The sequence below is a fragment of the Nipponia nippon genome, unplaced genomic scaffold, assembly GCF_047370975.1.
Source record: "Nipponia nippon isolate SJK-2023a ecotype South Korea unplaced genomic scaffold, ASM4737097v1 scaffold_17, whole genome shotgun sequence".
Classification (NCBI taxonomy): Eukaryota; Metazoa; Chordata; class Aves; order Pelecaniformes; family Threskiornithidae; genus Nipponia; species Nipponia nippon.
In genome coordinates, this window is record NW_028262333.1 from 6,992,811 (window position 1) to 7,020,343 (window position 27,533).

General features: G+C 53.6%; 1 protein-coding gene across 2 annotated transcripts in view; it reads left to right on the plus strand.

The window, feature by feature from the left end:
- The first annotated feature begins 6,931 nt into the window (after nucleotides 1-6,931).
- The window catches only part of DPYSL3 (dihydropyrimidinase like 3), a 43,257-nt gene continuing 22,655 nt past the window's right edge, over nucleotides 6,932-27,533 (plus strand). Inside the window, exon 1 of one of the 2 annotated variants that reach the window (XM_087753664.1) lies at nucleotides 6,932-7,265. In XM_087753664.1, the coding sequence (XP_087609790.1) occupies nucleotides 6,951-7,265 (315 nt within the window). In that variant the 5' untranslated portion in view covers nucleotides 6,932-6,950. Of the gene's footprint in view, nucleotides 7,266-24,535; nucleotides 24,676-27,533 lie in introns of those variants that run through there. The other variant, XM_087753665.1, reaches the window with a different exon arrangement.

Here is a 27,533-nt window from a genome sequence, read left to right on the forward strand (position 1 = left end):
TATGACAACACAAGGTATGTCCTTCCAGTCTCATCCGGTAACTTCTCTCATCCAGTATAGCACATCCAGGTGGGTAGGAAAGTTGGGCCCAGTCACACAAAATTCACAGGGTCACACGTAAACTCATACGTCTAGGAACAAAGACATACCTGTCAGCACTGGAAACTCTGTTCTGGAAACCAGTGATTTTTGCATCAGCTAAACATCAGCTCCCAGCACAACTTTGTGGCAAAGCCAACTAATGCTAGTCCTTGGGTATGTAAGCAGACATGTCAAATGGGAGTACATATGGATGTATTTAACATTGCTATACTATTGCCACGCTGCCTTCAGTTCTGGCTACCTGTGTTTCCAGTGGATGACAAAACTGCCAGCCCTCCAGCCACAATCATAGCAAAAGGACTGGAAAACATGCCTTGTAGTTTATTCTCAAGGACAACAATACAATCATCATGTCAAAGAAAAGGTTAAGCAGAACTCGATCACAGTCTGTAAGTGCCAATGTGGGGGTGCAGATCCTTGACACAGGAGGCCCCTGAAGCTCAAGAATGGATGTGTATGAGAGGTCTATTGGTCTATTGCTGGAACCTGAAGATGAGCACATTTAGAGGAGATATGAGATGCCCATTTTTAACAGCAAGGGCAGGATTCTGTTTTAGGCCCCTACTGTGCCTGTTACATACTTCCCAGCACTAAAACTAAATCAAGATCAGATGGTTTTCTGAAAGATATAGAGTTGAGATGAAGAACCCCGGATGTGCAGAGCAGCCTGGGGGATGACAAAGGTCTGTTCTGACCTTCTAATCTACTATGGTTTAGTGGTGACATGGTTTAGTGGTGGACTTGGCAGTGCTAGGTTAACAGTTGGACTTGATGATCTTAAAGGTCTTTTCCAACCTAAACGATTCTATGATTCTGTGTCCGAAAGTTTAGAAACTGGAGCATGGTGATGGAAGCATCAGCCACTGGCCTTCCCTTGTCGATGGAGATAGCAGATAGGATATACCCACCCATCTCTGACCTCTGCCTCTAAATCTAAGTAGGACAAACACATTTTCTTGTCAAGTTTGGCTCTTTCACTCTTTCTGCTGTGCTTGTCCTTAGCCTGACTTTCCCTGAGGCACGTGAATGCAGTGCTGGAGGCTGTCCTGACATTGCTGCAAGAATGAATCAGCAAAACAATCCTGTTTATCTGGCAGTCTCCTAAAACAGGACACCCTAGTAAATCAGGACTGCAGAGTAGGAGAAGGCAGGTCTAACTTTGCATGAAACAAGATAACCCTGACTTAATTTCATCATTGCTACTTATCATGCATGTAATAAGGGATGCAGTTTTACCAAACCCTGTAGGAAGCAGATGGGCATGAAGAAATCAGTCAACCTGCCACCACAACTCTCCTGCTGCTTCTCAGTGCTTCTCCAGCTGAAGAGGTCTCTACAGACCTTAGAAGCAAATGAGCTATGAAACCAGACGTGCATTTATCATGCTAACAAAGTTATGCTGTCATTATGTCTCTTTCATATGCAATTAAAGATCTGCTGCCTCCGGGCCCACAGGAAGACCAGTGTAAAACCATTTTGTATTGATTTGACATCAAGGAAGGAAATGTCCTCACTCAGGACACGGCTCTCCTTTGCTTGAGCTTGTGAGCATTGGTGAAGGAGGGGGTCAAATCTCACCTAATGTCAACAGGCTGTTTCCTTCAAAGAACACGACATTCTCCGACTCTAATGAGCATTGTGGCCGCAGCTATGGAGCCCAAGACGCTTCCCTCCCACCCCCTCAACTTTCTTTAAAGAGGCCGAGTAACTCTAGAAGAAGCGGCAAGAATAAAAAGCTAAACACTAAATACTGTGAATTTCTGGCAGGACTTTCTTCCTGCAAAGCCTTTGTGTTTCTCTGGGGTGAAAGGGGAAGATCAGCTGACACTGGAAGTCATCCGATTCCTGCAAAGTCAGCTTGGCCGCTGTGAGCACGTCTGGACCTTGGCTGGCGCTCAGCAGCCCGAGGAACAGACAACAGCTTTGGTGGTGCAGGGGGTGCAGTGACGGCGGTGGAGAGCTGCACCGTGAGCCGCAGACGTGATCCCTAGGCAGGCAAGAGCCCCTTCTGAGCGGGGCAGAGACGGCTGTGCAAGCGCTGCAGCACTTGCAAGGGCTTTGCATAGTAACCTCAGAGGTGGAGTTTGGTTGAGAAGAGGTGCTGACCCAGCCCCGCGGGCCCCACGGGGGAGCTTTGTCCCCTGGGGGGCTGCCCGGGTGCTGGGGGGCATCATGGCCACGGGAAAACACCCCCACGTCATCAGTGACATCACGTCTCATGTCCTCACCAGTCACCTGGGAGAGAACATCGGGTCAATTCTAATGATGGCAGACGACAAAAAGTTCAATGTTAATAACGAAGGGCATTTCGTTTACCAAAGTGGAGGTAAAAATGAGGATGTGACTGCTGCCCGTGGGACCACCGAGGGGAAGGAACTTCTCCAGCAGGGAGAGCACGTCTGCGCTGTGCACCAGCAGCCCCACGCTGCTCCCTGACGCATCTGCCGCCGTGCGTCCTTCTGCCGCCGTGCGTCCTTCTGCCACCGCACCGGAGGCCTCTGGTGTCTCACGAACATGCACACGCCTCCACCGTGTAAGTCACTATCGTATCGTACACACAGAGAGGTGCTTCCTTTTGGTAGCTGACTAGCTCATGCCTTGAAACACGGGATTTGATTTCTGTTATCCAATAGATGCCTGTGAAAATCACCTGACAGAAGAACTCCAGATATTTACCATTGATCCTGAAATTATCCATTGCTCGATAAAATCCAGCCGTAGTATTTAGCACTGTGATTCTGCTTCACTAGCAGTTAAAACGAAAGAGAGGGCCAGTGGATTTTGCCTTGTTCGTGAGACAAGGGAAACACAACAAGATCTTAACCTGCTGGTGTAGTGAGCAACTTCCAGTGGCACAGGCAACATTATGTGATTGGGACATGCTTCACTTTTTTTTAATCCTTTTCTGGTTTTATTATAGTCAGAATGACATTGTGTAGAGCATCTGGGAACTGGGAACCAGCACAGAAGTCTGCCAACAGAGGATGCAGAGTTCTTCCAATTAAGAAACTGCGTGCTGGCCTGACAAACAGAAAATGAATTAGCAAAATCATCAGAAAATACCCAGCAGAGAACAACGGTGCCTTGGCAGCGGTAGGCAAGATGACCTAATATGAATTCTCTGTCAATACCTTTGCCATTTGAATGATTCGGTTGGCAATTTAAATTCCCCTTCAAACATTTAAAAGATAACAGTTAGTAAGCAGGCAGCCTCACAGAGAAACTGCTTGTGAAAGTTATACCGCACGTTGTGCCTCTCACTGGCTACTCAGCAGATTGGGCAGTCGTCATTCGGAGCCCGCGATTCCCCTGCATGGGGACTAATGGGAAACCCAGCTGGTGCTCTGGGAGCAGATGATGAGAACAACAAAGGAAACCAATACAGGGGCTGAGTGCACAGAATAAGAAAACGCCCACCCCAGACAGGGTGATTATGTCCCATCTTATTAACTAATCCTTTTGCAGAAAGGGATTTGCCTAAAGACCATTTCCAAGAAGGCTGCACCACTCCCTCCATTCATAACTAGTGCAGTTCACCTTGTAACACAACTATTTCCATTTCTGAGTGCTGCTTAATAAAGCAGTTCTTACTCAACTAGAAAGCCACAGTCTAGTCAGACGTAAATTAGAAGCTTGCCACTACAGAACGTAATTTCCCATAAAATAAATGCTGTTGCCTAAATCAGAATACTAGCCTATTTCTTTTCTTTCAAGATATGGCCAGCAGTGCCCATCTGGCAGGCTGAGCTCAGACTCCCGAACCACGAGGGACAGCCACTCTTGTTCCAGGGTCAAGACGCGAACGCAGTCCTTGAGCTGAGGAATTGCTCCGCAGGGCCGGCGTGTTGGTTGTGGTAGGTCCTGCGGCAGCACCCAAGTGCCTGCCTTCAAATGCCTGCCATCCCCATCCTCCCTGGGCTCAGGCCGGGAAGACGACCTTTCCGTGGGATCCCCTCCCTGATCCGTATCTCTCATCTACTTTGCACAGACAAGAGAGAGGAGATCTGGTTTGCCAGCGGGATTTGGAGACGCACCACTCATGACTGTTTGCCTGAAAAGCATTTTTGTCAACTAGCATATAAACATGTGATTTAAAGAAAAGAAAATGTGCTTAATTACAGGGGAGAGACATTTTGTCATTGTATAATTAAAAGCTTCAAATCTGAACTGAGACATACATATACAGAAATATAAATAATGCATTCTGCCGGGCTCAAAAGCAAGGCTATTGCAGTGAACACACACTGAACCCAAGCTTCAATTTTCATGGTATTCTTGAACTAGAGGCCTTACAACACCTAACAAAAAGAATCTTAAAAAGCGAATGGCAATTTGAGAAATAAAATCAAGAATTGTCTTTTATACAGTGAATAATTTCCATTAAAGGTCAGATTTTCAAGCCTTCACTTCTTAGAAGAGCCCCCATACTCCTTTACTGGTGCAGATAATTTCAGTGCAACCATTTATGCAGCAAGGCACTAGGAAAGATAAACATTAGAATCAGGATTTGAATAAATATTGCTATTAAAGTACAATGCTGAAACTTTTGCATATTTGCAGAACCAGACAAAGGCCAGGCCCCGTTCCAAGGAATTTGAATTCCCCATAAAGCTACACAACCATATGGAGAGGTCCCAACCAAAACAAGGGGTTCGCTCTAACTTCACCGTGGTCAGTGCACAAAGCCACGGGGCAGTCTGCGGCTCACAAGCACGCTTTTCATCCCGAGAACGGCTCTGCTCCTCAAGTGCTATTACTTGGCAGCTAGAAGGCAGGGGCTCTGCTCACTGTCTAAAGTAGTCTGGTGGCCGGGTCTGAAATCAGCAGATGTGTAAATTCTCCCCCTTGCTAGGGGCAGAAGCTGGCTGAGACGGTTTTCAGCTTCGGCTCAGTGGATCCAACTTGCAGCGGGAGGAAGATAAATTCATTCATGCTAAGGCAGTCCCTTGGGAAGGTAAAGACCTGGTGGGCAGCCGCCTTGTGTGCATCTATTCGGACAGTACTGGCGGTCTCGCTGCTAAGCGTCCAGTTACAGAGGGAGAGCATTTGGCAGGAGAGCAGTGATAGAAGAAACTACAAAACAAACTTGTTCTGGCTGTTTGAAGGGATATTTTCTTCCTTAGCTGCCAGGCACTGCTGCTGCCCCTGCACCTGAAAGACGACAGCGAGCAGCACGCAGGCAGCAGCGCGGGGCGCGTCTCCCGGCGCGTCCCCGGTTGGGCGAGCAGCGGGGCTCTGGCGCAGCCACAAAGCCCGTGGTGGTGCGTTCCATGAAGCCACGAAGCCGAGGCAGCTGCATATTAAATTCACGTAAGATCACAAGAACAGCCAAATTTAACCCTCTCTGGTGTTGCTTTAGAGAAAGTACGGGTGGACACTGACTAAGGGTGTTTTACTCTGCTGCGTAACACAATGCTGTTAAAGTAACTCATCCAAGTTTGCCAATACACTGTTTGTATTTAGTGCATCCTCTTGTCTCCCAACCCTTCAGACCTGAATAATTAGTCAAAAATTCAAGGTTCTGTAGATCGTTCCACTTAGGTGGAGAAAAAAGGGACGGCGTTAATGACACTGGTACAAGGCCAGTTACAAAAGCAGACTGCTTCCCAGAGTGCAAAAGGAAGGAAACAATCCCAAACCGTTTCCTCCCGCAGAACTTCGGGCCTCTGTCAGCCAGTGCCCACAGCCTCCCTCTCCAGGCATAATCGCAGGGTCATTGTTCTCCACGATGGGTCAGGCTCCATGGGAATTTTTCCGTAAGTGAGAACCACCAGTCCTCAGAGGGCTGGCAGAGACAATGGCATGGCTTTGTTTTCAGAAAAAAGGTTGGAAAAAGCCTAACTGACAACGTCTCGTAACACAAATATGTGCTGTGAGAAATTACGTGGCAGGATGTTGAGCCCAGGTTCTGCGTACGCTTGTTCTATATAAAGAAATGAGCACTTGGAAAAAGGATTTTAAGTCAAAACTCCAGTTTTGGTGCTGTGTGATAGATTTCACAGGCTGCTACTCAGTTCCACAGCCATTAGCCTATTTCAGACTCAGCCTTGGCTGTCCCTCTGTCCTTCAGGCCTCCTACACTTTCGAAATGAAGTTGCAACAGAGTTCTGAAAGCAACACCTTAAATTAGCCAATACATGGAGCTTGCTTGTGCAGTTGCGTCTGGTTGTGTTTGCGTGACAGGAACACGCGTGCACATGGGTACGAACAAGCCTCTGCGCAGCTGACGTTGCTTGCGCGTGGCTGTAACGTATGCCCTGTCCGGGGACCGTGGCCCAAGCGGAATGACACCCAGCCGCGTGCCTGGGAACGACGGCCAGTTTGCAGGCAGCACCCAGTTACCTGCGAGGGCAAAAACCGCCGAGCGTGCCAAGCCTGCTGCATCTGCGCACAGGCCCATCTGCTGAGCGCCAGCGGCGGTGCCCACCGCCGGCAAAGCCAGCAGCGAGCCGCTCTCCGTGTTTCCCTGTCGAGTCCCCGCTCTCTGTCCCCGAGGGGCTGGAGACGCGTCCCGGGGACGCGGCCGGTGGCACCTCACCGCTGCAGCCCCCCGGGAGCCGGCGGCGGGGCAGCGCACCAGCACCCCGCCCTGCCCGGGGGGACGCGGGAGCGGCCGGGCTCGGGGCCGGGGGCGGGGGGGGGGGAGGCGGCTGCTCGGCCGCTGCGCAGCCGCTGCTCAGCTCAGCTCCCCGCCGCTCCCGGTGAGCGGGGCCGCCGCGCCCGACCGCCGGCCCCGCCGAGCCCGCCCCGCGCCCCGCCCCGCCCCGCCCCGCCCCGCGCGGAGCCGCCCGCGGCCCCGGCCCGCCCGCTCCCGGCCCGTCCCGTCCCGTCCCGGCGGCGCGGCGGGCATGGCGGCGGGCGGGCGGCGCGGCGGAGGCGGCGAGGAGCTGCCGGTGTACCTGGCGCGGCCGGGCACGACGGCGGCGGTGCCCCGGCAGAAGCGCGGCGGGCTCTTCTGCAGCGTGGAGGGCGCCTTCGAGAGCAAAACCCTGGACTTCGGCGCGCTGCGCGTCGGGCAGCGCCGCGCCCCGCCGCCCGCCCGCCCCGGCCCCGAGCCCGGCCCCGAGCCCGCCTCGGCCCCCGGTCCCGACCCGGACTCCGGCGAGCTCCGCGCCGCCTCCGACGAGGAGCGGCTCCAGGACCTGGCCCCCGCGGACGACAGGGTAGGGGCCGGGCGGGGGCGGCAGGGCTGGGCGCGGGACCCCGGCGCTGGGACGCGGGGCGGTGCTGCCCGGGGGGTCCCGGCGGGGCGGCGGCGGCCCCCGGGGCGCGGGGGGGGTGGGGGTGGGGGGTGCCGCGGGCGGGGGTTCGGCGGCCGCTCGCCCCCGGGGCTGGTCCCGGTCCTGGGCTTCTCGGCCGCGGCGGCCGCGGTGTCCTCCCGCGTCCGCTGACGGTGAGGAGGGCTCGGCTGTCATCCGCCGTGCGCGGAGATCCCGCCTGCGGGGCGGCGTGTGCGGGCTCCCGCCTGTGGATCCTCACCGGGAGCCGTGACGCCGAGCGTTAGCGTGGCTGACTCGATTTACTACAGTTCCTCTTTTTATACTTGTATGAAAGAATATCTGCCCCCCCCCTGAAAAAAAAGGGGAGATTTTGGAGTTGTTACCCCAAACCAGGCTGATCCTTATCTCACACTGACACAAATCAGTAGTATCAGAAGTGAGGGACATCACATCAGTCTGGAAGTAGCATCACTAAAAGTGTCATCAGGCACAAAGTTTCTCGATTTATGCCAAACTCAAGGCCGTGATGAGATTGATCCAGCTCCGCAGCATGGGTCCTGCTGCCAGAGGCTGAGATCACTTGCGTTTTTGGTTCTGGTCCCATTGACACCAGCGTGAGTTTGGCAGGAAGACGATTGAGGTTAATAGTGTTGAGTAAATTCCTCGGTTGGGATTTCAGTGAGTCTGTTGCTCATTTACATACGAGGCAAGTAAGGCCACTAGCCAGCCTGGTGGTCAACGAGTTCATTTGGGGCTGAACTTTTTAGTAAAGAGTAGTCTTAAAAGCACTGGTTTTCAAGGGTGAACAGGGTAAATAAAACCCATTTTTAAAAATGGAAGCAAAAATTATTGAAATAAATAGCGAGCCTGCCGCTTAGCCTGAAGGAGTGGTGGGGTTGACTTGGGGTTCTGCAGGAACCTCAGCTTGTGTCCGGTGGGTGAACCCTGATAAACTGCAGACGTTTGTGATCTGGAGGACCAGCCTCACCCGCTAGAGCCTGATGGGAGCAGAAGCGCTGAAGTGCAATGACTCGGCCTCTTTGGTTTTGGGGAGAAGCATCGGGCTGTCCTTAATGGCTGCCGTCCTCTGTAGGAACTTGTAGCTAGGCAGCGAGTTGCTTTGAGGTTTCTTCACTGCACTTTAATTTCTTCAGCCTCTGCTTTTTGGTTTCTTATTGGCACGCTATTTGGCTCCTGTTCTTGAGCTTTGCTCCTTTACAGCCCGTTTTACAGAGTCAGGAACAAAATTAACATTACTCCTATCAGTACCAACCTTGTCCATATGGTTTGAATAGCAGCTGCAGAACTGACCACTGCATTAACAATTTTATGCTGCTGCTTGTTGGAAAAGAAACAGCAACTCACGACAGCCTGTCTGCAGGCTTTGCCATGAGCCTTTCTTTATTAGCCACACCAAAAATTCGAAACAGTCTCATTCCCTTTTAAGGTCTTACGTAGACCCTTATCTCCAGAGTTCCGCAGCTGAGGTTTTCCTTCAACAGCTCCTCTCTTCCTGATGATTTCTACTCCTAGATTTCTTCCTCTGAGGCCTTCCAGCTGATAAGCATCAGGAACCAAACCCTTTTTATCTCCACGCCTTGTCTAAAATGGTGGGAAGCTTCATGTATAAGTGCTCTTGTGCGTACAGGGCTAGAAGGAATCGTATGACTTGGTACTACCACTTTCAAGTTTAGGAGTGTCCCAGAGTACGCCAGTCCCGGTGGGAAGTGCCCGTCCCGCATAGCGAGCCACGCTGTGTGCCTGCACAGCCACAGAAAGTTTGCTTCTCTTGACCTCTGCAGATTCAGAGCACACAAAGGCTCTTTTGTCAAGGCAAATCGAACTTCTTTGAATAATTTCACAGATTAAGAAGCAGAGGGAGAGGTGAAGTCATCTACCCTTGGCCAAGCAACTTATTAGGAAAGCTGACAGTAAGAGACTTGCCTGTGCACAGGGCAGCAGACAGAGTTGCATCTCCTTGGTTTTGCAGTGAGCAGTTTCTTGGAAATACAACAGGCCAACGCACTTTTTTTTTTTTTTTTGTAATGCCATTAATTACAATTAAAGCACCAGCATTTCTGCAGGAAGACAACTGCAATGTGTAACTGCCTGGTGATAACGTGTGATGTCATACAACCTGTGTAATACAGGCCCAGGTAGATGTTTCAGTCTCACTTTGCTTTATCACAGTCTGTCGGAAGGACGAAAACTGAGCTGTGGGTTCGCGCACAGTGAAGCCATAGTTACACTGCAGCGAGGGTTATGGCTAAGAGCAGTTCGGTGCCGTGTCTTTGCTTCATCGGTGGGAATTTGAGCTTTGCCAGTTGATTCAGGGACAGGGAGAGTGACCGGTTATTGGGGCAGGGGGCCAGGGGTGACTGCTGGAGGTGAGACTGGCTACAGCGTTGCTGCCTGCCTGCCTGTGCAGGCAGATGGGCCTTCTGGACTCGGACGCATCCCAACTCCCGATCCTGGTGCAGAACTCGCCTGAACAAGAGACGCGTGCCTTTCAGGTGCTCTGCGAAAAGCAGGAGGCTGCTTTTCCCTGTACGAGGGTCTGCTACAGCAAGGTTTGTTGTTGCAGAACACTTAAGATTTGGAGGAACAGTGTTGGGGGGCCAGATTCTGCTCTGATCTAGACTGTTCGCAGAGACCTTATTTAACAAGAGCAATTTAACTCGGTGCAGGTTTCCGTCAGTAATAGTCTATGTGGACTCTACCGTTGTGAAGTTTCCTGCAGTTTTCCTCGAGAGCTGCCATGCCTTTTGTTGAACCAGAGTGGATTACAACACTTATTTTACTTATAATGAAGTGAAAGAGAGTTTCTCTGTAGGTGGCAGACAACACCCTCTGAATTCCTGCGGTGAGGATGTTCACTGATGGCTAGTAATGTATGAATAGATACTGGAGAGCTGCACCGCTTGCTTTGAGGAGCGGGGAAGGAGCTTTACACAGCAAAGGGACACCTCTGTGCTCCGTGCCTGGGAAGAAGGTAAAGCAGAAGTCTGGGGTAGCCTCCTCCACGTACCTCCTTGCTGCTCAGCTGTGCAGAGACCCTGCTTTTTCATCCTCCTGTTCAGTAACACAGGCAGGAGCACTCAGCTTGTTACGCTCACCCCCAGGCGTTTCGTCCCATCCTGCTGCATGGTTCTGCAGTGAAGTCGTCATTTCCAAGGCAACTGGCTGTGGTCCCACAAACACGGGATTGCAGCTTCACCGCAGGCTGGGGCACCTCCATCAGCCTGGCGGCCAGGGAGGAGGAGGCTCCCGCCCTTGCAGGAGTGGGGAGCATGAGGGAAACTCCCGGGCAGTGAAGGCAGGCGAGGGGTCCGTCCCCTCCAGAGGACCCGCTGGAGCCAGTCCTTGGCTTTCTCCTGGAGGTAGCCAGTGTCACACACGCCCCGTTGTGTCCAGTTGTGTGACACCACTCAGATTCAGTTTAGTGATAAATCCTGGAAAGACAGGCAGGGCTGCCTCCAGTGGAGAAGGAAGCTTGAACTAACTCAGTTCTCTCTTAGTTTTTGCTTTTTCTGACGCTTGTAAAATGTGCTATGACTTCAGCATTCAGCTTTTTTGTTTCCATTGCCAGTAATTTATAGCAGAAACACCAAGCCAACAGCAGTGTTTTCCTTAACCAGTGAACTTAGCGTGATCTGAAAGTTGCAGTTGTGCACTGCCTTTTAGCAACAGTTTAAAATCTTGCATTTATGGAAGGGATCATAAAGCACTTCAGTAGCATTAATTCATAGCCTCAGTATCACCCCATTCAGCAGAGAGAGAGCTGAGAACAGGTTTTTATTTTGGTTTTGCTGTTGTTTTTTTTTTTAAGAGAAGGATTTGGAGTTACATTATTTCTGGTATTTCTACAAACAATAGGAACGAACCCAGGCCACTGAACTAGTTCCCACAATGCAAATACTGAAACCTATATTATAATTCATGGAGTTTGATGCTAAATACTCTGATCTTCATTGAAAAAAATCCTGCACATTTTTGTTTGTGTTTTTTAAGAAATCTGATGCCTGAAGCACAACAATAAGAGGTCAGTTCTTTGGCTGTTCATGCTGGGATACACATTATTGCCAGCAGTTACGCAAAACTGCAAAGTTTGATAAACCACCCCCCGTGTAAGAAGACACAGCTATTAGATTTCATGGGAGTTATGCGGTAGGGCTAGTTTTCTAAAGAAATTAGGGATTCAGTTGAAGAGTTCCTGCTTGCTGCAAAGAGCTTTTGTTTTACCAAAAATCTCACCCTAACGTGGAAATAGTTTGATTTATCGCACTACCTTTTGGCAACAGTCCTCGGTTTCCTTCTGTCCTCATTCTCAGCTGCGGGTGGTCAAGGCTTTGCAAGCCGGCTGGCCCTGGTGGTGTGGGCGGCGGGGTCGGAGCGGGGAGCTGGCTGGCAGACGTGGGCACCGGGGCTACCTGGCCACCACATCCGTAAGGCACTGTGACTGCGCGCCGAGCTCGCACAGCCAGGGCTTTGGAAGGACGCTGCAGTTGTTATTCTGCGTGATGTGTTCTTGAAAACGTCATGCTTTTCCCGGGAAAATGTAGGTCTTTATGGAACTTTTATGCAGAAAAGAAACTGGGGTTTGCAGCCAGGTGTAAACAAGATGCGTTGACCGATCAGGACAAGGGGTAATGGTTTTAAACTAAAAGAGGGTAGATTCAGACTAGATATAAGGAAGAAATTTTTTACAGTGAGGGTGGTGGAACACTGGAATGGGTTGCCCAGAGAGGTGGTAGATGCTCCATCCTTGGAAACATTCAAGGCCAGGCTGGATGGGGCTCTGAGCAGCCTGATCTGGTTGAAGATGTCCCTGCCCATTGCAGCGGGGATGGACTGGATGGCCTTTAAAGGTCCCTTCCATCCCAAAGCATCCTGTGATTCTATGATCCCTCGGTCTCGCATCGATCCAGCCTGTTCTCAGCCTTCTTGAAGCAGCTCTCTCTCCCCTGAAAAGGCAGGGGCGCTGGGTGGGCTGGCTGGCACAACCTGCAAGAGGAGTGTTTCTGCTGGTGCCTGTCTTTGCATTGTGACCCCAGGACGTGCAGCATTTAGAGGGATTCTGGCCTGGTGGTTTAGAAGGGGCTCATGTGCAGGGCAAGGAGTTCTTTCCTATGTCCCTGATAGGGTTTATAATGCTCTTTACCTTTGCAAAATGATACCCCAAAAGACTCTTTATTTAAAATAAAAAGCCAGTAATATTTTTTCTCCACGTTTAACAACTAATAATAGATCCGAGCTCCGGCACATTTTATGGGAGCAATGGGGCATCACCAAGCATGCCACGAAGTATACCGTATACAAGATGCTCTAGCAATAGCCCATTGCAGCAGGTAGGAGAGGTGATGCTTCTTTTAATACTGCATATTTTTTCTGAGGTTGTCATAAACCACAGCAAGACCTGCATGTGTGGTATTTCCTGATGCTGCATCAGGAAAAATCTGTTTTCATGAGCAGCTTCCAGAGCAGCTGAGATTGCTTCTCCCTTGACCACAGACCAGCAGTGGGCTTGCTCAGTGCTCTGGTGGGGGATGCCACAAGAAAAACACGGGCAGCAGGACGTGGCATCAGTGATGCAGCAGCTTTTCTCCTCTGAAGTGGTTCTGGCCGATGAAGCCCAGCAGGGCACGAGGGGCCTCTGGCCCTGCCAAGCTGCTGGCTTTAGGGTGAGGCGTAGAAATGAAGGGCTGATTCCCAGGCGTCTGTGGTCCTGACACAGGATGCCGAGACCCTTCCCAGGTAGTCATGATGGAGGTCCTGCTCAGCGGCCTGGACAGACAAGCTGGACAGAGGAGGAGCTGGGCTGGAGCCCGGCTCCCAGGGCCTGCTGGGGCCCACAGTGCCTGGCTGCAGCCCCATGCCTGTCCATGTCTGTAGGACAACTGAGGCTGCCGCTGCCCTGAGCTGCTCCTGTGCCGTGAGCATGGCCCGCTGGCACCCGGCCCGGTGTTTCCCAGCTCGGCCAGGGCTTGGAACTGGTCCCTGGAGGTGTCCGCTGGCACCCAGCCTGGGTGTGACAGCCCCGCTGGCCAAGCGCACGGAGCAGGGCCTCCTCCAGCGACGCCTCGGGGCCAGTTAAATCGTGCAAGGCGGGGATCGGTGCAGCTCACCAGACGCAGCCTGGGGCGGTGGGACAGGGGTGGTGGGCGGCCTCACCACACCCTGCGCTGGCCCCTTCGCACGGAGCCAGCAGCAGTATTGGTGCTTAAAGCAGGGTGTCCGCTACTTAAATGGCAGAAGCAGCTAGTTACAATTTCCCAGAGAGAGCATCATCAGTGGTGTGAGCCAGGAGGGCCGCCATCTGGAGGAGCAGGCCGGGGTGGAAATGGAAAACCTCCATCAGCCCCAAACACGGCTGTCACAGTCCTCTCACAGCGTGGCTTCCCACCATCTCTGACAGGACTCCTGCTCTGGGGCTTTGAGGAGAAGCCGGAGGAAGCGCGTGGCCTCCCGGTGCAACACCTCGTGGGTCGGCAGTGCGGGCGTTTGTCCGAGGGGGCCAGGAAGGAGATGACGAGGGCAGGGGAGAGCTGGGCACGAGGGCTGGGCAGGGCCTGACGTGATGGGCCACTGTCCCCTCTGTCGCTTGGCGCCTGCTGCGGACGGCTGCACGCCCTGTCCCCACGTCTCGGTGCCCTGCTGTCCCCAGGGAGGCTGCCGCAGCCTGCCGCGCTGCGGGGCGGCGGGGCTGGTACTCGAGCAGGGATGGGGGTGTTGGAGCTGTGCGTGGTCAGCTGCAGCACGGAGGTGTTTCCAGGAGCCTCCTGGCAGGTAGCATTGAACCGATGAACGTACTATGGGAGCCAAACAAACTACACGAGCCACGTGGACATTCTTGCAAATTTGTGTGACTTTTGAGGTGCCCATTTTAGGAAAAAAAAGAAAACAGTGAAAAATTCTGAGAAGTAACTAAACATTTTGAGATTTGCAAGGCAGGACTCACTGCTTTCTCACTTGGAAGAGGCTTTGTTGTGTTGGAAACTCCTCTAAGCGTTTTTTATGAACATAGTTGAAAGTGTCAAACGCACACTTCAGTAGGTTTAAATTGAAATGAAACATTGTGGTTTGGCCGCAGCAAAATAGTTGGCTCCATTCAAAATAATCTTTTCCTTTTCTTTTTATCTTAAGATGTCGGTACCTCCAACAGGCCAGGACACCCCCAGCTCTGCCTGTCCACCGGGTGGGAGGAGTGTTTGTCTCTGACACATGCCAGGCATGCCACCGCCAAGGTGGACCAGGCTTTTGGGGACTTTTGTTTCCTAATGACAGTGTCTTGCCAGCAGGCAGGCAGCTGCCAAGACACGGGTCTTCCAGGAGGATTCAGCAGAGTCCCAGGGCTGTAGCTCAGCAGCTTTTCTGTGTCGCTCAGCCTCTATGCTGCTCTGCTCTTCTTGTGCCGCACCCGGCGGTAGCCTCCTCCCAGGCAGGGCGAGCGGGGCGTTCGGTGGGCTCTCAAGCTGCTTCGCTTTTGCAGAAAGGTTTTGCTCGCAGTACTGCCTGGGCAGCCGAAGTCCCACAGAGGTTGGGCTGGTGGCCGGCTGCCGGCACCCTCCGCACCGAACACACGGATCAAGGCAGCCCAGAAGAAGCTGAGCTCTCGTGTGCAAAGGGAGGGGGCTTGGAAATGGCCTGACCCTGTGCACACCGTGTCAGCTGGGCTGCCAGCTCTGGAGCGTGAGCTTGCAAATTGACTGGGCGGATACAGCTCCATAGGAAAATTGTGTGGGGCTTAAAGGGAGGGTGTATGAACTGTTTAGTGGGAAGCTGTATGCATCTGTGTTAAAAGTGACTGTGTGCGTAGGTAGCAGTGATGTTGTGAATGCCAGCTGGGGAGGAACAATCCCGATGTGGTTTTGAGGACTCAGAGATGCGAGCTGGGAATGACAAAAAGAGATTAAGCTTTGAAAAGTGCAAGCAAACAGACCTAGAGAAAGACTGTAAATTGCAAATAACATCAGAACAAGGAGGTTTTGTGATGAGACCCAGAAAAGTCATTTCATATGTATGGCCTGCTCTCCAGAGATGGTCTGGGTGAGTGCAAAGCTGGTCACTGATGGTCAGCCCTAATCCCGAGGAAAACCATGATGGAGACCAGCTAGAGCTGCGTTTGCTCTGTCCCTTTACTTCAGGCGAAAGCTTTCCCTACATGGACCCCTTCCATCATCACCTCTGCGAAGAGGTGGAAGGTGGAGAAGGTTGATTTTTCTGCCGGGGAGCAGTTGCTATGGATGGCTGGAGGAAATGGGAGGAAGAAACAAAAGCCAAACATGCCGGCAGCCTTCCTGGAGACAGGGCTGAGGAGCTGGAAAATATAGCTGGACCTTGGCTTGTTCAGCTGGGCTGGCTCTTGGCTGCAGGTCGGATGCAGCAGAATCCCATTGCTCTGCTGGGAACAGCTGAGCTCCATTTTACAACACATGGATTTGGAGCTGGTAACGGGTGTTTCCATTCAGCTGAGGGGGGAAAAGAAGTGATGCTGAGCAGGGAGCTCAGACCTTTCTAGTCCTTGCTCCGCACGTTAAAGGGGACAAGATAGGTGCCTGTGTTTCCCAGACTCAGGCTGGCCCATCCATGCTCTGAGGGGACTGAGTCATTTCAGTGGAAATGCAGATGCTCTTCCTTAGGCAAAGCTCACCCCATGGAGGGAGCTAAGTGTGAAGTGGCAGCCATCTCCCTCCAGGCTTGGCATTAGCATTTCACCAGGGATGACCTTTCGGGATGAGCGGTCTCCCATGGCCCAGATGCAGCAGGAAGGAGGGAGGGATGCAGCTGCCTGCAGCGGGAGCAGGCATCCCTAGCGGGTCGGTGCTGTGCACCATTGTCCCCATTGCAACAGGCAGCGCGACATCCGGGTAGCTCACTGTCCTGTCCCAGGTGCTGGTGTGGCTGCAGGTGGTGTTGTGAAGGCTGCAGGATGTGTCCTAAAGAACAGGATTGTCAGCTTGTGCCATGAAAGCCTGCATCCCCAGCCATGCTGCCATGGGTCAGGCCTCAAGAACGCTGACATTGGGTTAAAGATTGTGAGATGACAGAGCAGCCAGGCATGCCGTGCTCTCTTTGCTTGCAGCAGCTGTGATTGCCAATAGCGTCTTGCTTTGCTGGTGCCTGTGACTGTCACAGGACTCTGGGGTAGCACTCCAGGGAGAGCTTTGAGGCATCCCTGTGCCTGTTGTGGATGCACAGGTATGTCTGCTGTGTCACAGCAGTGACCCGAGATCCTCGCTCTGTGCTTGGGCACCTGCCAAGACCCTGTCCCGGTCATTGTCCAGTGGTGTGGGTAGCTGGTGTGCCTGGAAATGCTTGGGTAGCTGCTGCTTTGGCAGTCATCCCTGGAGAGCTGTCTGCAGGCTGCCCCATGTTGTGCAGAGAGTGGGTCACAATGCCTATGTTTTTTGCTAGGATGAGGTAAAGTGAGTTCAGATTACACAAAAAAGTTTCACAGAAGTTGTGTGTCAGTGGGGAAAGGAAACAACAGGTTGCACCTTTCACATCATGGTGAAATAGCTGAACCTAATGAAAATCCTGATCCTCAACATACACATTAAAGAAGTGAGAAGGGACCTGAATTTGGCTCAAACCTTCCCATCACGTCAGAGACTGATGTATGAGGGAGCGGGGAGAAAGGCAGAAGGGACCGAGATACCATCATCGGATGCAGCACATGCTCTGCTCCCATGTGGGAGAAGAGTTGTGCCACCCTCACAGCTGCACTTATCCTCCATGTGGCACGAGTCTGGATCTGCTCATGGGTGGGGCTTAGGTCTGTCTGTGGTTTACAGCATCTGGTTTTCTCTGCGATGTAAAATAGATGATGCTTCCAGTGAGCTGAGCCAGCCCCAGCCAGGTACCTTCAGTTTTAGAGATGCCTGTGGAGAGGGGAGCTCTCTTTAGCCTGGCTTTCACCAGTTAGAAAAGGGGTACCCGTGTGCTCCCCGTGTCTGCTGGCTGGGGGTATCAGACCTCCCGCAGGGGACGCAGTGGGGTCTTGATATCCCTAGACTTTCTTTTTTCACAGGGCTCTTCGCTCTGACAGCACAGCAGCCTGCAGCAGGCCCTCTGCTCACAGCTGAGGACTGAAGAGTTATTTTAAAGCATTTCTTTGGTGCCCTGGATCATCACCCGCTTGGCCAAGAGCCTCCTTGTCTTAGCATTGCTGGGAGGATGCTGTCCAGGTTGGGTGTCTCGTGTCCATGGGGCAGGCTATGGGGCTGTTGGAGGCACTGGTGGGTGGGAGAAGGGCTGCAGAGAGGGACAGGGGAGGTGGCAGCAGCACCCTCCAGCAGCTGCACCAGCCCTGGGTCCCAGAGGGTCTGGCCGTGCGCTCTGGTGACATCCTGTGGCAGGAGCACCTGGCACCGGCCCTGCGCTGCTGGCACTGGGTTCTCTGCCGGCTAAGGGCTGGACAGAGGAAGAACAATTCTCCTGACTGGGAATGAAATGTCTCTTGGGGCACCCCTCATTTTTTCCTGCAAGCCTGGCTGTGTGCTCTGCTACTTCTGCTTCTTTACTGTACTGCTGCTTTAATTTGCTCCCTACTTCTGCACTCAGGTTTTAAGCCTTGAGCCAGCTGCCAAGGCCATTTACAGACTCAATTTTTGCCTCCACGTACTCTTGAGTTCTGCAAGTCCAGTGCTGCCACCTTCTTGCTCTTATGTTTCTCTCCCTTCCCTTTTTTCCTGGTATAATTTCTGCGTCCTTCCCGCAGCTCATCCTGCAGGGCCTGCGGTAGGGCCAGGGGCTGAGGGGGTGAGCAGCTTCAACCCCTGTGGGAGGCAGCGGTTTGTGAGTATTTCCCGTTACCGGCCTGCGCAGGGGAGAGCAGCTCCATTCATGCTAACCCTGCACCCGCACAGCGAGGAGCTCTTGCAGAGCCCAGCCCTGTACCGTCCTGGCTGCGGGTTCAGGGAGCCCCCGCCGCAACGGAGGCCACCTCCTGCCTGAGGAGCTGCTGACGGCTCCGGCAGAGGAAGGCGATTTGACGTCCCCCGGGCGCCTGTGCTGGCTCCCAGCAAGCCTTGCCCTGGGAATGCTGCTGCATGTCCTCAGCTTGGTTTTGTTTTTCAGCCTAGGTTGTCTCTTCCGAGGCTTGCTAGGCAAGCAGTGCAGAGAAGGAAAACATCAGCTGCGAAGGGAGCTGGGGAGCAGAAACCTGGGGGCTTGGGTTGGGGGGAGTGTGAGAGAAAGGCAGGGAATCGTTAATGTACGTAATCAGTAACAAAACCAGGGCATACATGCTGCTCTGCTGGGCTTTCCGCGTTGCCATCGTGCCTTTGAAGGGAGGAACCGGAGAGAGGCGATTATTCTCCGGAGCTGGCGGGGTGAAACGTCTCACCCGGTTACTGCTGATGCTGGCAGCGGAGCTGAGCAGAGGGACGGGGGCCCCGGCAGTGCCCGGTCCTGCAGCCCTCTGGGCCAGCCTCTGTGGCTGGCAGCTCCCTTCCAGCCTGGCCCTCGTGCAGGTCACTGAGCAGACCCGGCCCTGGGAAAGAAAAAGCACTTGTTGAACCGCCCAACTCAAGGGCACTTCATTGCTCTGCAGGGTCAGGCTGTAATTGAATTAATTGGCCTTGAAGCAGCAGTCACTTGTGTACACATATTAGCATATTCCATTTGACGTGTTTGGTTTCAACCTCATTTATTTTTGGCAAAGAGAAGAAACAGCTTCTCCCTCGCCTGGACACCTTCTCTGCGTGCATGCGGGGTGCAGGAGCTGTTCTGTGGCGGCAAGACTCCCGTGCTTTGGTGCAGGGATGCGTCAGTCTGTGCAGTCTGGGGTGGGTCAGCTCTCGGAGGCCCTGCAGTCCTGTTCAGGCTGTGGGAATCCCGGGGGATGTTTGCAAAAGCACCAACGTCCCGTTGTCTGAAGGAGGCAGCTGGGAGCCGAAGGCAGGCTTGCTCCAGCATGGCTGGAGTCCCAAGGGATGTAGGCATGAGGCTACCAACTGATTTTCCACAGGCAGTTAGCCACAGAAGTATGTCCATGCCCAGGAGTTTAAGTCACTTTTGAAGGTAGCAGTTAGGTCCTGCTATTTTTGAAATGTAAATTTTTGTCACCATCTAATAGAAATTCAAGGTGCTCTTTTTTTCTTCTTCCTTATTTTTCTTTTTTTTCCCCCTCTCTTTTCTTTTAAGGACAAGTAACTAAAGCCTGAGTGGCTTTTCCAGCTGAAATGTAGTTATGTGGTGGGTGTCCATTTAATTGATCTGTGAGGGAGTTGCTCACAGTCTGTGGGCGTGAGCCCTGCCTGGAGGCTGATGTCCCTGGCAGAAGCAGTATTGGGGTGGTGGTCTTGAATCCCCTGCCCGCAGCAGGCTCGAAGCGGGCAGGGGCAGGGTGTGCTTTCTGGAGCTGAGTCTCCATTGTGCCTCCGAACACTGGCTACCCAGAGGTGGGCTTGCTCTGGAGAAATGAGGGATCTGGTCACTCACGAAGCCTATTGAGTGTTGGGCCTCTCAGCTGCAGCTGGTAGCAAAAGCCCGGGATGAATCCACGTCAACATCACCCACTGCCCCTTCCCACCTTCCCCTTCCTCTCTGGCCACTGTCGCACTTCAGCGTAGGCGGAGGTTCCACAGGGTGGAAACCGGTGTTTTGATAGGGACGTCATCTTGGCATTTGCGGTGGGCGTGCTGGAGGCACTGTGGGCTCCTGATGGTCAAGGGCAATCCCTTCCAGGGACTTCGGCTTTTCCAGAGCCTTTGTTACATTCCGTGACACATCATCTCTGACGAGGATTTTGTGGATGGCGTCACCTGTTGCCTCCGTCCAAAGGAGAAAGGAAGGAACGGTCCTGAAATTGCTTTGACTTCTAGTCCTTAATAAGGCTGCAAATAAATTCTGGCTTGAAGAATTACCCACCCTAATGTCAGTTTGGGCAGGTGATTGAAATCATGTGGTAATCCAGTAACACCTACCGCTTTTAATGTAATGGTTCCTTGAAAACATTGAGTGCTGACCTAGAAGTTTAGTTTGTTTCAGGCCATACATCTGCTGATTTCCCTCGTTTCCACTGCCAAAGCCCCAATGTATATTCTAGCCAGGAGAAAACTAAGCAGAGTTGCTCCACTGCGGAAAAACTTGCGTCACTGCCTACCACCTGCCTTGTACAACACGGAGAGTGTCTCCTGCTGCCTCCTGGCAGACCTCACGTGCATCCAGCACGAGCAGCTGAGTTTCAGATTCCTTCCCATTCATGTCTGCTCTGGAGTGTGAGTTTGAAGGGCTGCAGAGCTCCATGTTGCCTCTGGGAGATGATGTGGATGGTGGGAATGGTGTGGAAGCCAGTGGAGTTGTGAGTGTTTCTCAGTTAACAGAGCCAGTGGGCTCTCTTCCCAGTTCCCTCCAGCTCTGGCTCTCAAGTTGAACATCAGCAGTTGGGAGAGCTGGAGCCAACAACACAGAATAGCATGATCATCAAACGCTCGTGAGCACTCATCACTTGGAGCTAGACTCCCCCACAGAAGTAAGGGTGACCCCATGGATCTCAACGGGAAGGGGGTAAAGAGACTGGAGGGAGAGGCACAGCTCTGGGTCAGCAACCCTCTTCCTCCAGGAACAGCATGCACAAGCACAAGGAAAGCTTCTCTGAAGTTTGTGTGTGGTGGAAGTTCCTGGTGCGCTGGGGTGGGAGTGTGTGACCAGCCCCTTGAGACAGCGCATCCTGCCAGAGGTTCCGTCTGGAGAGGGTGCACCAGCTGCAGTGTTTCCATCCCTTGGATTCACAGTGCCCCAGGGTAGCTCAGCCCCTGAAAACTTGTCTGCTAGGAGAGAAGAGGGGATGGTTTTATGCAAAGAATACATATGGGGAGGAGGAGACCGTGAGCGTGGGGACGGGCTGTCCTGCCGAGTCTGCTGAACATTGTGACATTTGAGCCCTGATTATTCCATGCCTGGTTATATTCACGGTACCTCGGTTGTGCCTGTCTGTAAGAGCCGTCAGTCACAGGCATGTAGGGCTGGTGGGATCTGCTTTCATCCTCTGCGCTGGCGCTGGGTCAGCAGCATCCTGGTCTTTACTGACAGTTGTTGAGCCTGGCCGCTGGGCATTGACAGACCACGGCCAGAGCTGGGTTTATTTTGGTGACAAAGTCCTTGCAACAGCACATGCCTTCTACTCTGTTCACACCGCTGGTGTTCCTCGTTATGCCTGTCACCCATCATGGCTGTCCGCAAACATCTAGTGCCATGTTATCCCTGTAGGTGTTTCTGAGGAGGTTATGAGCTCTAAGAGTATTGCCATTTTTAAATAACTTTCAAATTGACCATGCTTCTTGTTGAGGATGTTTTGAAGCACGCAAGTAACACCTTGCTAACTGCACCTAGAAGAGGTCCTATGGAAAAAAAAAAAATCTTTTCATTTTGAATGTTTTGGGCCCAGGGCAGCATGGTTTACTGCATATTTGTGTGTCACATAGCAACCAAGAGGAAAGCACATCTCTTCAAAAGAAGGGTCTGAAGTCACCGTGGTTGGCCAGCATCCACAGGGCTGATGCAAGCTCGGCTCTTGAAACTGTCCAAGTGCTCATCAGCAGCATCTGCCTGCATAGTTATTTATCTGTTATTAACTAATTAACTGCTATCCCAGACAAAGTAACATGGTACCACCCAGCATGGGGATAGTCTTAAACTTTCTGGAAAATGGGTGAGTGAAGTTTCAGGAGGTTTGGTGATAGGAGTCAAGGGTCTTTCTCATGTCCCAGCCCCAGCCAGTCTAATTTTAGTAGAGACCAGGACCTGTTCTTAAATCACAGCATCATGGCAAGAACAGTACGGTCTGGTAACTTATCACCTCCCCACACCCTCCTTGGTCGCAGAGGCTCTGGCTCAGCCCTGCTCCCCCATTCCCTTCCCGGCGCTTGCAGATGCCTCCCTGCCCATGGATCCACCAGGGACAGGGAGGGCTTTCAGCCATCTCCTGCTGATTGCTGGGGTGCAGCAGCTCACGGGGTGCAGCAGGGAGCTGGGGGAAGGGAGGCAGCAGGCAGCGGTCCAGCTGGGCCAAGCAGCCCATGCAATTTTGCAGGTACCCTCGTAGTCGTGTCAGTAATAAATAGGTTATTGAGAAGCTGCTGACTTTTGCTTTAAGCTGGTGAAAGCTTTTTGGGTTTAGAATAAATATGTATTCAGTAAAACTTTCTAAGACCTTTAGCAGAAGCACACACACAATAACACTCAGTGAGTAATAAAAGCTTTGGGCTGGATTACTGAGCCAGTGGAGACACCAAAGCTTGTGGTAGGGAGTGCTGCCATACCAATCCATGTACTTCTTAAACCCTTCAGCAAGGAGAACATGTAATTAACACTTGGAGTGTGACCCTCCACTGAACCCCGGCGGCAGAGCAGGCGCTCCGGACAGCCCACGCTGCGATCACCCACTTCCCAAAGCTTTGTAGCAGCCAAAGTTGGCTGCAGCGTTAGGGGTTGTGCTAGGAAGATTGCTTTGCTCGTGCACGCAGGGGTGAGCAGAGTGCTTTTCGGGCCCCTGCAGCCATTGCAAACCGTGGTTAGGTTCTAGTTCAGAAAGCAAACTAGAGGGTTGAGTGTTGATCATCCAGGTCAGATGGCTTGTTTTTCTGGTAGGAGCTAGAAATCAGATTTACAGCAATGACTGTGCCAGGTGTGGCTGTAAGATTTGGGTAGCGGAGGACACACTGTTAGCTGCTGCCTGGCAGCAGGATCTGTAGGAAGATCTCGCTGATGGCGTTCAGAGCTCTGCACAAGAGGAATCACAGCTGGCCTGGGAGGGAAAGTGAGGTTCAGGCCCAGCCATGGCTGTGCAGGGCAGCAGACGTGCCAGCAGCATCGTGGATGGCGGTCAGGTAGGAGAGGGCAGACAGAACTCCAGCGGGCCCAGTCCTGGCCTCCCATGCCCAGCATCGTCTGAATCAGCACACGCTGAATACTTGTAACCAATTCCACAGCTTAGACCTTCCTACCAAGATCACAGCTGAGGAAATACAGAAGTCCTTAGTGCTGCCAACACTGTTGTGTTGTGTTTACATAGGACACAAGTTTCCCGGAGTCAGGTGTGTCCTGCATTTTCTTATTTTTTAAATGTTTCCAATTCTTGTGCCTGTGAAATAAAGTTTAAGGTGATCCATATGCACTCCAGCAGTATCAAAAAATCCATTCTTTGAGAAATCTCTTTCAGGTTTTTAGAAATATCTTTCAGGTTTTTAGAAATCTCTTTCATTTTTACTCACTGTTATTACATGGAATAATAGCCCTCTGCCCAGGGCCAGCTGCGTGCTGGGCCATGTCGGGTGTGTGGCACCTGGTGCCGGTGCCCAGCACCTGGTATGCGGAGTGTGGCGAGCCCTGCTTGGGGTGCCGTGCCCGGGTAGTCGTGCCCAGAGCCCCGTACCCGATACATGGGGAGTGGTGCCTGCAGTCCAGTACCCGATACCCAGTGCACTGGGAGCGGTACCTGGAGCCCGGTACCTGATACCTGGTGCGTGGGGAGTCGTGCCTGCAGCCCAGTATGTGATACCCAGTGCACTGGGAGTGGTGCCCAGAGCCAGGTACCTGATGTGCTGGGAGCAGTGCCCAGAACCCAGTACCTGATCCCCAGTGCACTGGGAGCAGTACCTGGTCCACTGGAGCGGTGCCTGGAGCCCAGTACCCAATACCTGGTGTGCAGGGAGCAGTGCCTGGAGCCTGGTACCTGATACCTGGTGCACTGGGAGCAGTACCCGCAGCCCGGTACCCGATATCTGGTGCGTGGGGAGCAGTGCCTGCAGCCCGCTACCTGATACCCGGTGCGCGGGGAGTGGTACCTGGAGCCCGGTATCCGATACCTGGTGCACTGGGAGCTGTACCTGGAGCCCAGTACCCGATACCGGTGCACTGGGAGCGGTGCCCGCAGCCCGGTGCCTGATACCGGTGCACTGGGAGCGGTGCCGGCAGCCCGGTGCCCGACACCGGTACCCGATACCGGTGCGCGGGGAGCGGTGCCCGCAGGCTGGTACCCGGTGCATTGGGAGCGGTACCCGCAGCCCGGTACCCAGAGCCTGGTACCCGATACCCGGTGCACTGGGAGCGGTGCCCGCAGCCCGGTACCCGATACCGGTGCCCGATACCGGTGCCCGATACCGGTGCGCGGGGAGCGGTGCCCGCAGCCCGGTGGCGCGGCGCCCCCTGGCGGTCGCGGTCGGCGCTGGGGGCGGGGCGGGGCGGGGCGGGGCGGGCGCCGTCCCCGGTGGCGGCTGGCACGGCGGGCGCGGGCTCGGGCTCGCCTTTGTGCGGAGCGGGCGCGGAGGGCAGCGCAGGCGGCGGCGGGTCGGGCCGGGCGGGCGGCGCCATGTCGTACCAGGGCAAGAAGAACATCCCACGCATCACGGTGGGTGCCGCGGGCGGGGCGGGGCGGGGCAGGGCGGGTGGGCGCTGCCGGTGCCCGGGGAGCAGGGTGCCGGTGCCCGGGGAGCAGGGTGCCGGTGCCCGGTGCTGCGGGCCGGACCGGGGCGGCGGCGGCGCGCAGACAAAGAGCCGTGGCCCGGCGCGCCGCCCGCGCAGGTGTCCCGGCTCCGCCGGTCGCCCCGGGCTGGGCAGAGCCGCGCCCCGGCGGGCTCAGCCCTGGCTGGAGCTTCTGCGGGGACCGGTGCCCGGCGGCACCCGCTCCCCGGGCACTGCCGGCGTCCCCGCCTGGAGCAACCCGCAGAGCCGCCCCTGCAGAGCCGCCCAGCCGGGCGGGCGCGGTGACCCGCCGCGGCGCAGACCGGCCCCGGCGAGCCCATGCTGCGGGTGGGCTCCGCTCCGAGCGGGGCCCGGGGGCGCCGGCGGGGAGCGGGGCTGCCGCTGCCCTCCCGCCTGCCCGTGCCGCGGGCGGCCGTTCCCGGCCAGGAGCGCGGCTCCGGTGCCGGGTCCCCGGGGCGGGGAGCGGGGCTGCGGTCCAGCGAACGCCCGGGCTGGTCCGCAGGGCGTCCTGCGCGCTGGGTGCCCCCCGCCGCACCCCGGGCTGCTCCCCTGCCGCGCCGCATCAGGTGCAGCGCTCCCCGCCGCTGGCGCAGTAGCGCAGGGACCACACCTACCGCCAGCACGGCACCGCCGTGCCGCCCGCAGCCAGAAGAAAGAGGCTGGCTGACATCTTTTCTTTGACGGTGCAGCGAGCCCCGGGTCCCACCGGTGCCCCGCTGTGCTGCCCTCTCTTCGGGGCTCTCACGCTCTGATCCAGCTTGTGCCTTCCTCCGCCGGGTGCAGCTGCCTTCCCTGGGCCCTCCCAGAGCAGGCTGCGTGGGGCTTTCTTCTGGGAAAGCGATCAGGTCTTTCATCTTCTTGATGGCTTTCCACTGGCTTCGTATAGCTGTTGTTTTTTCCCCTGAGGACAGCTTTGGCCCCTTGAAGAAAAAGGAAAAACAAAGCACTTGAGCTTCATTATTCTTTTTAATGTACAGATGTGAACAAAATGCTCCCAAAGAAGCACAAAGATCATTAACCACTATAAAGAGAAATTCCTGTGTCAACCCCGATTCAATTGCTTTAATAAGCAATATTACTGCTTTACACATCTTGCCTTTTATGTATCCTTAGACCACCATAGTGACGACAACATTACTGCTGCAGGTGGGATTTCTCCCATTCCCTGGGGCTTTTTCTACAAGGACCTTTATGGTACGCTTTACCGATACGCAGGGCTTGGTCCTGCTCCTCTGGGACCCAGCAGGAACTTTCTCACCTCAGTGGTAACAAAATCTCACAAGTTGCTTTATTTCTCCGTATTAAATCCTTTCCTCGGCCTGCTGAAGCTGAAAATGCCGCGGGCGAGCGGTGTCTGCATAGCTGATGTTACGGGTAGCTCTCTCCTCTGACTTCTGCAGCTTGGTGACGACCCTCTGGGACTCACTTACCCTGTTCTGCGGCACTATCGGGTCCTGCTTGGGGTGGAGGAGATTGCTCTGGAATTCTGGTCGAATGACCCCTACATCCTGAACCCATGTTTGGAGACCCAAGAGAAGCGATGAAGTGAAGTTGGGTGTTGGGTGGTCTTCTCTGTTTTAATGGAATGGCAGAAAGAAAAGCTCAGCTATGGTGTCTCCCCTAGAACAAAGCCTCCCCTGTCCCTTTCTGCAGCTCGTGGCCCCCAGGGCGTTGTTTTGATTGTTTATTCCTCCTTCCTAGATTTCTGCCCCAGAACCTCTTCTTGCGTGTCAGGACACATAGCGACTTCGGGGCATGGCAGATTGTCAGCTAGGCTGCGCTTGGTAGCAGAGAGATTTTTGGGACTGCCTTGTGCTATTCGGATATCTCTCGGGGACCTTTAAGGCATCTAAAGCATCACAGCTGGGGGAGGTCTGGAGTAGGAGAGTACAGAGAGAAATTATAGGAGGCTCCTTGTGCTGGCAGGTAACTCACCTCTCGTTCTCAAAGCTAATAGCGCTGGGGCAGTGACTGAGCCCACAAGAGAAGGGAGCAGCGCCTTCCTCGTTTCTGTCACCCAAGCAATAGGCAGGTTTGGCTTTTGTGAAGGATGTATTGGAAATTTGAGTATTTTTTACTGCCTGACAGCTATTGTTTGAACTGTCTAGTGTGATTCTGGAGATGCACAAGCACTCCCTCCCGGTTCCTCTTGTACTCAACAGTGCTGCAGTCGGAATTTGTAGTTAGTTTCTGACAGTAACATCTGAAAAACCACAATTTGCCTGTTGTATCTGTTTGCAGCAATTTCTGGTCTTTTCTAGGACAGCCATTTTAGTGGAGAAGCCAGGGACATGAGTGAAGGGTGCACGTGTTTGTGCGAGAGAAATTGCTGTGGGAATTATTCCCACCCTGAATTGGAAAAGCCTGGTCAAAAGCTACGTGTGACAGGCAAAACTGTAGCCGTTGAAGGAAGATTGGGATGTATGGGCATATCTGTTGGTTGCGATGTGGAGAAAACACAGGGAGGGGAGGTGAACTGAGTCTTTTGGCTTTCTCAGTGATTGCTTCATCAGCTTGGTATGGAAGTGTTGCTCTTCGCTGCGCCTTAGGTCGTGCACAGTGCATGAGAGACACCAGTAAATGTAGTACTGCTTTCCAGGTGTGTGCTGATGCTGGGATGCCCAGCTCAGGAGAACAGTAATTTCAAACCTTGTGTGTCTGTTGAGAGACTTTTTATTAGTTCCTTTTCTTTGGTTGTTTGGAGATATAATCAAAATACTTCCCCTCCTGCAGTCCATAGTGTGTTTTCCTATCCCTGCAGAAAAAGAGGTAGAAGACTAAAGC